At 32.6% G+C, this 9177-nt stretch overlaps 1 protein-coding gene across 1 annotated transcript in view; it reads left to right on the top strand.

Annotated features, from left to right (window-relative positions):
• The first annotated feature begins 3154 nt into the window (after window positions 1–3154).
• The window catches only part of GLDN (gliomedin), an 80142-nt gene continuing 74119 nt past the window's right edge, over window positions 3155–9177 (top strand). Inside the window, exons 1-2 of the mRNA XM_053719897.1 lie at window positions 3155–3626; window positions 5454–5505. Of these exons, the coding sequence (XP_053575872.1) occupies window positions 3255–3626; window positions 5454–5505 (424 nt within the window). The 5' untranslated portion in view covers window positions 3155–3254. The remainder of the gene's footprint in view (window positions 3627–5453; window positions 5506–9177) is intronic.

The raw sequence follows: 9177 nt of genomic DNA, 5'->3' as shown, positions 1-9177 counted from the left end.
CCTTTAATTTTGTATTCATATTAAATAATATATAAAGAGCACACACTCCTGGATGATGATGAAGGACAATTAAAGGGACAGTCTAGTCCAAAATAAACTTTCATGATTCAGATAGAGAATGTAATTTTAAACAATTTTCCAATTTACTTTTATCACCAATTTTGCTTTGTTCTCTTGGTATTCTTAGTTGAAAGCTAAACCTAGGAGGTTCATATGCTAATTTCTAAGCACTTGAAGGCCGCCTCTCAGGGCATTTTGACAGTTTTTACCACTAGAGGGTGTTAGTTCATGTGTGTCATATAGATAACACTGTGCTCACGCACATGGAGTTCAGGTGAGCCAGCTCTGATTGGCTAAAATGGATGTCTGTCAATAAGGGGGCTGTTTGCAGAGGCTTAGATACAAGGTAATCACAGTGGAGGTAAAAAGTGTATTTATATAACAGTGTTGGTTGTGCAAAACTAGGGAATGGGTAATAAAGGGATTATCTATCTTTTTAAACAATAACAATTCTGGTGTAGACTGTCCCTTTAAAGTGACATTAACCCCTTTCGCTACAGCAATTTCAGAGAAAAACTTGCCTAAAGTATCTGATATTTTTTAGCATTTTTGCTATTACTCAGTTTAAACAGAAATAGAGCCTTTGGGTTTTTTTACTTACCTACAACAACAATTTTTTTTGTTTGTTTTTTTGCCTGACTTATAAAAAAGTGTCCTTCTCCCCCTTTACAGATATGAAAGTTGTCCTTATTAGATAGTGAGAAATGAATAATGAAAACCTAAGAATGCAACATATTTCATGTTTGTTTTAATTTAAGTATATACAAGATGAATTTAAAGGACAACAAACGTAACATACGCATCAAAATGAATCACTGAGTTGCAAAAGATCAAAGTAAATGTTTTCAATGCATTTAAAACTAATTTTATTTGCAAAATCTGCATTTTGTTATAGTCAAGGGACACACACCTTGAAAAGACTATTACATTTTGATAATTCTCCTTCCCTGCAACCAACCAGGGATATATATATATATATATATATATATATATATATATATATATATATATATATATATATATATATATATATATAAATGAGAAGCATATACTGCAGCAAGTATGAGGGTTAACATTCTGTACTGAATGGAATTACCTCCAGAAGCAACACACATAGGCCTAGATTACAAGTGGAGTGATAATTGTTTATCACTCATGAGCGCTAACTAAAGAACTAGGTATTACAAGTTGAAAGTAATAAGCTTTTAGGTATTAAAAATGTAAAGTAACAAGTTAATGTGAGAGCAAAAGATTCAGGTGCACTAACTTCAGGAGTTTAGATATTGTGACCGTGCAAACTCCCTCTCCCGATAGACTTCTAAAGAAAGCCTTTTATAATTATCACTTGCACACTAACCCAAAACTACGCTAGACCACTTGTGCTAAAGCCAAAGGTGTGTAAGCAATACTTCACTTAGAATAAAATCATATATATATATATTCAAGGGACTGTGTGTGTGAATGTTTTTGTAAAATATATATCTATACATTTTTTCTGCGTGAGCTACATAGTAATTTCAAGTATTTCTATTAAAAACATAAAAACATATTACAATTGTTTAATTATATCTAATATTTCAAGGTATTTGTCTTGGAAGGGCTCAAAAGTGTCTATATGTGTATATATGTATATATGTATGGGTGCACATAAATATTTAAACATATAAACACATAAATACTCATGAATACACATAAATAGACATGTATAACATAGACACATACATATATTAATTCCTGAACTATGAGATGTTTAAATGCAATTCCTTCAAAATGGTGTAAATAACTGGAGAAAATACAAAAAAACTTTTCAAATATTGTGAGTGAACTTATTTTAAATCTTCACTTTATACTATTAATCTGTGCACCCAGGAAGTTAGTTATCCAGCCATACTGGAACACACAAATTAAACATAAAGTATGTGTGTGGGGGTGTTTATATATATATATATATATATATATATATATATATATATATATATATATATATATATATATATATATATATATATATATAATTTTAATCTATTAGGATTGGCATGACTGGTTGCTCTCTTTTCCCTCATCTCTAAAGTCCATTTAATATATATATATATATATATATATATATATATATATATATATATATATATATATATATATATATACACATTATATATATATATATACATATACAATGCAATAATGAGCACTCTCACCTTAATGGCAACTGCCAGGGTGCCAGCGGTTAAATATATCAAGTAGAAGAAGGCACTCAATGGTCTTTTCAAGTGTACTTTATTTCAAAAGCGTGACGTTTCGGGGACACACTCTGAGGAAGGGGAGTGTGTCCCCGAAACGTCACGCTTTTGAAATAAAGTACTCTTGAAAAGACCAGTAAGTGCCTTCTTCTACTTGATATATATATATACCCACATATATATATAGCGAGAGAGACAGAGAGGGTGCGAGTGTGAGAGAGAGTGCGTGTGAGAGAGGGAGAGTGCGAGTGTGAGAGGGAGAGTGTGAGTGTGAGAGAGTGAGTGAGAGAGTGAGTGAGTGAGAGAGAGAGAGTGAGTGAGAGTGTGAGAGAGTGAGTGAGAGAGAGTGAGTGAGAGTGAGACAGATAGCCACACATTTGCATATAGAAAATAGTTGACTTTTTCATCTCAGCTTCTGTAAATATCCTAAACAAATGTGTGAATTACTTTTATCACATAGAAGAACCAAGAATGTTAAAGTTCATTTGTAGAGTGTGATGCATATATTTATATATTTATAGAGATGGTATTCATAAAATAGTCGTGTTTTTTTTAGGTGAAAATAATAATAATAAATGATAATAATAATAATAATAATAATAATTTCTTTCATATAGTTTAGAACTCTATGCTTAATTTCTTTTGGCAAGAGTGGTTTAATATTCTGAAATATAAATTTGGCATCTCATTAGTAAAAGCTGCTTTCCTTTACAGGGCCCCTCCTTGCCTCTCCCAGTCGCACGCCTCTGCCATCACTTCTACATCATTGACTTGGATCTGAAAGTAAAATCATGGTCATACAGCCCACGGCAATGCAAGGCATTTAAAGCAGGCTCCAGTAACAGAACATGAAAAGTGCTTTGTATCAAGAAGAAGACACTAAAACCCTTGTAAAGTGTTTGTAACAGGCAGGACTGAGATTGACAGATTGTGCCTCCTATATGAGCTGTGTAGAGAATGGGACCACAGAGAGTTGTGAGTTTTGTGGCTTGTCCTGAAAGTGATAAACGAAATGTGGCACTCAAATGTCTACTTGGTGTATTGGCGTTAGGCACTGTTCTCAATGCTTGTGGGACAATATTCCTGCTGCTGCAGTGGGGTGACATTACCTCTAGGATTAAGGAACTGGAAGAACAGAGACCTTTTCAGGAGGAAATTTTGACTTCTCACCTGACCCAGCTGATCTCAGAGGTGAAACAACAGGACACAGACGAGCCTGAGGCACAGGTGTCCAGGAATAAGAGAAGCCATCGTCACAAGACACCAGAGAACCACATCAGAGCTGAGAATGAGGACATGCTTATGATGATGACATACTCCATGGTACCTGTAAGCACACCAGGCTTATATTGTCCCTGACATTACACAATTTTCCATATAACAAACTAGTTAAGAATATCAATGCAATATTGTTTGGTAGAATACTATTTCCATGGTTTTTAAACTTTTTAATTATTTGCAATAGAAAAGATACAGAATGTAAAAAAAAATGAAGCTTTAATATAAAATGTTGGCAAATGTAAAACCAGTCACTGATAAGATTGATATACATGTATATTCGGAACATGATTGTATGTGAGAGGCGCAAGTCATGATTAAAAGTTGTTTACAATGTCATAAGGACATCTAGGTAAATAACTTATTATGAATACATTTTAGAAGGTGATTTGATTGGTGTCCTTTTCATTTGGACAAAATCAATCTAAATAGTTTTTGATATAAACAAATGGCTTGTTATGATAACCACATGCATGTATTTAAAAAGTTTCATATGTTATACATGTATTGTCTAATTAAATGGATAATTTTATAGGGAAAACCAAAACTAATAAAACTTTATTTTGATATTTAGGATACAACATATCTTATTTTAAATGGAGCCAATGCAGTTCACTCTAAATCCAGATAAAAGAGTCAATAAACCATTTTTTTTTTTATCATTTAGCTGTAATTAATTTAAATTATGTTTTTGATTTAAAAAAAATTGTATAATATGACTTGCTGATAGAACAAAACAGACCTCTTTTTCCAAATATCATCTTATTTTATGTATATATGCTCTAAAGAATAGGTAATATGACAAAGAAACTCAACATGTGTTTGCTTTAGAAAGACCAAACAATCCTTCTCATTGAGCTACTAGCCAGTTCCCCTTCTGCATAAACCTTGCTCAGCTTTAGTTATCAATTATCCTTAACAGATCAAAGAATTTCCCAGTTTGGGCTGATCTGATCATTTGCTCTGTCATTGTGACTTAAAGGGAAATTAAACATGTTTCTTTTCTGATTCAGATAGATCATGACATTTTAAATAATATTCTTTGTTCACTTTGTATCTTTTGTTGAAAAGCAGGGGCATGAGCTCAGTAGGGTGAACATGTCTGGAGCACTATACGACAACTGTTTTACAAGAATGTTATCCATTTGCAAGAGCAGTAGATGGCAGCACTGTTTGCTGCCCTGTAGTGCTCCGTACACCTAGCTATCTCTTCACTGTGGAATACAATGGGATTGAAACAAATTTGATAATTGAAGTAAATAGGAAACATTTTTAACATTGTATACTCACAAATCACAACATCATTTGTTTTTGTTTTGTTTGTTTCATATCCCTTTAACTGTGCTATGGCAAATAAATGCTCTAAACATGCCCTGTAAATGGTAATAACTGTTGTAAAGTATATTATTAGTGTATTTAAAGTATACAAATGGAAAAGGAAAATGATTTTATTATTGCACCATCCATTGCATGTTGCTATAATTCTAACCCCTATAAATGTCAGCTCCATAGCACCAATGAGCTACTGGCATCTAGTTACATATATTTGATGAGCCAATTACAAGAGGCATATATGCATAGCACACAGCTAGTTCCCAGTAGTGAATTGCTGCTCTCAAGCCTATCTAGGCATTCTTTTCAACAAAGAATAACAGGAAAACAAAGTAAATTTGACAACAGAAGTAAAGGGAAAAGTACCTTAAAATTGCATGTGCTATCTGAACCATGAAAGTTTAATTTTGACTTTCATGTCTCTTTAATGCATTATACTGTGGTATAAGCTTACAGCATGCAAGTATACATCATGTGAACACTGAGCTAAGTAGTACCATATTTGTTCATAATGTACTCAACTATATGTTTCTCTTATTGTCATAGGTTCGAGTTATGTTAGATTTATGTAACAGCACAAAAGGAATCTGTTTAACAGGTATGGTGAAATGCATTTTTATTTTATCAATGTATATCTCTATCATCTATCTATCTATCATCTATCTATCTATCTATCTATCTATCTATCTATCTATCTATCTGTCTGTCTGTCTATCTATATATCTCCTGTCTATCTGTCTGTCCTGTCTATCTATCTATCTATCTATCTATCTATCTATCTATCTATCTATCTATCTCTCTGTATATCTATATATCTCCTGTCCATCTATCTGTCTGTCCTGTCTATCTATCTATCTGTCTGTCTATCTATATATCTCCTGTCTATCTATCTGTCTGTCCTGTCTGTCCTGTCTATCTATCTATCTATCTATCTATCTATCTATCTATCTATCTATCTATCTATCTATCTATCTGTCTGTATATCTATATATCTCCTGTCTATCTATCTGTCTGTCCTATCTATCTATCTATCTATCTATCTATCTATCTATCTATCTATCTATCTCTTTCTATACACATACACACACATTCTGGATTTGTTTCTTAAAGGGACACTCAATCAAAATTAAACTTTCATTATTCAGATAGAACATGCCATTTTAAACAACTTTCCAATTTACTTCCATTAACAGAATGTGCACAGACTTTTTATACTTAAACTTTTTGAGTCACCAGCTCCCACTGAGCATGTGCAAGAATAAGTGTGTATGCATTTATGAATGGCTGGTGGCTGTCACATGGTACGTGTATGCATTTGTGATTGGCTGATGGCTGTCACATGGTACAGGGGGAGTGGAAAAAGACCTAACTTTTAAAATTGTCAGAAAAAAAATCTACTACTCATTTGAAGTTCAGACTAAGTGCTATTGCATTGTCTTGTTATCTTGCATTTGTTGATTATGCAAATCTACTGTGTTGACTGGTCCTTTAAGGAGATAAATTACATTCGTAAGACTATTAAAGATGTATACCTACTTATTATATAACAAATGGTACAATTCTCATCTTTCAGTAATAATAGCTGAATTCTAGTTTAGAATTCTTCCTGCAGCAAATTCACTAAAAGGATAATATTCTACACCTCTATAAATAATAGGGTGCCATTTGATACTGTTATACTTAGAGAAAGCTGTTGATAATTGATTGCTTAATGTCCCTTAGAAATCCAACATACAGAGTGTTTGGCAAAATGTGTTTTTGCCCTATTAGGCAACTTGGAAAAGGTTGGTAAAATACACAGTGAAGTGTTATTGGAACTACAGAATTAGAAATACAATTCCCAAAGATTAGATTTCACTTTATCCTTTCGGCTTAAAGAGCTGTACTTCATCGTTTATATTTTGATCAAACAGACTTTACAGTTAGGTCAACACATTATAGAAAACCATGAGGAAAACATAATTCTCTTTTATGTTTTTTTTTTTTTGCTTACTTTTCAAAGCTCATTCAGCTTTCAATTCTTTAATTAATTATCTTCATGGAATAACACAGAAGTTGTTGAGATCAGAAAAACTGAAGATTTTGGTTTATTTATAGGGAATCTAGGGACAGGTTTCTTCAATTTCAGTTTTCAGGAGCCACTAACAGGCCTTATTTTCAGACACTGCATGTGGGAACATGTAAATTAACCACCATTATAAAGCGACTTCATTACATCTGGCTTGTTACTGGGTAAAACCCCCAGGTAGTGGAATTCAAAGGTACTGGGGAATAAATGCTCTAAATTTACATGCATTCTCCAGTTGTAATAATTTATAGAATTCAATTATATTAGTGTAACATTTGAATATTTGATTTTAGCGGTCATATAGTACATTTAAATGTTAATTTCTGAATGTTTGCATTGAAGCTTATGAGAAATAATTCTCAAACATTAATATCTTAATAAGGCACTCAATATTCAAATGTAGCATTCATTATTCCCATAGATTTACATTGATATATTGAAATCAATATTTGAATTTTCAGAATATTTGAATCTTATATTTTATTTTTGCATTTACATTTGAAATTTTCATAGTTTTATACTGAACATGCTGGAACCTTCTCACACCCTTAGTAGAGTGGAATGCCTAAATGGGATTTAACTCACTTTGGGCTTTAGTAATGAAATAATTAAATATATAACTAATAACATCAAATAACATATAATTAAAAGACATCATAAATCACATTCAATAACTATTACTATCCTTGGTTGTATCATATACATGAATTAACATGAATTGGCTGCACATCATAATCATAACTAAGTCTGTATTATCACAAAATACTGATTCTGCAGTAGGCACTAAGAGCTTTTTTATTATCTGTACTACCTATGACTTGTGTTATTTGGGTTCAATAGCATCTTTTTTTTAGCCTTTTAACAACAAAAATGTCTTAGCACAAATTTTCTAGTACAGATCATGTAACTCAAGTAAGGATTGGGTTGCAAAAACGTCTGACTTAATCTGAAAACCAGTAACCGTGCGCAAGGAATGCATCAGTAGGTCATTGCCTTTGTCACACAGTGAGAGATGCAATCTTGCTAGCTATACACCACAGCTCCCCAAAGCACATGCCCCTTATTCTTGGTGATGTCATCACTAGCGTATGCACTAGCAAATTCTAGAACAACCCAGTGTCTTGCACTGGGCCTTGCTTAGCTGCATGTGAGAAGATGTCACACTCCTGTAGACTTGAATATAATGTATGCTCTCGTACTCCAAGGACCAGGTGCTTGCAATTCACTGTATATTGTTGTACCGATAGAGAATGCAGTTCTAAATAGCTTTTCAATTTATTTCTTTAGTATTCTTTGTTGAAAAGAATACCCAGGTAGGCTCAGAAGATGCTGATTAGTGGCTGCAGGTATCAACAACTTTCAACAAGCTCCCAGTCGTGCATTACTGCTCCATCAAAAAAGGATACCAAGAGCATGCAGCAAATTAGATAATAGAAATAAATTGGAAAGTTGTATAAAATTGTATATTCTACCTGAATCATGAAAGGAAAAAAAATGGGCTTCATGTGCCTTTAAATAAACATTTCATTTAGCTTTGAATACAAGGCAGGGGATCTTTTATACAAACTTGCTGCAAAACTTTCCAGGCATTGCAGATATGTATTATGTTTACTGACCTTTAATAAGTACCTATACGTTCTACAGTACATTTTTTTTATTTTCTATACTGGTCAGTTTTGGTTTTTAATCCCAGTATTTTTTTCTCTTTAATGCAATACCATTTGTGTTCATATGAGCAAAAGTACAAGTCTCAGCCCGCAGCTGGTTGGATTTAGTTTATGCACTTAACATTTAATTCCAAATAGAAATATTTTAAAGTAAATTGGAATGAAATGAAAACATATTATGTTCATATAAAGTTTCAGGTATAGACTTGTACATCATGTTCCATATGAAAATCAAAGAGGGTTTTCATTATGTTCTCTCCAAAAATCATTCCACAGTTGTACAATTTCCAGCATCTAATGTTGAAAAAATTGTTTTTAATTAGTGCAGAAAAATATTTATCTTAAATCTCAGCATGATGTACAATTGGCTTAATTCCCTCCAGAACTGTGTGTATTTGTGCTTAATATGCCATAATTGAGGAAGTGAGAAGCAGTGGGTAAAATATTAATTCTTGCTCAGGACTATAGTTCACACAATATTGTAGTATAGATTACATCTTTTCAGACTGAAAAAGTATCACATTATATAGAAACG

Source organism: Bombina bombina, chromosome 6 (assembly GCF_027579735.1).
Source record: "Bombina bombina isolate aBomBom1 chromosome 6, aBomBom1.pri, whole genome shotgun sequence".
NCBI lineage: Eukaryota > Metazoa > Chordata > Amphibia > Anura > Bombinatoridae > Bombina > Bombina bombina.
Note: the sequence above shows the minus strand (reverse complement) of the source record. Positions and strands in the feature narration are given on the sequence as shown.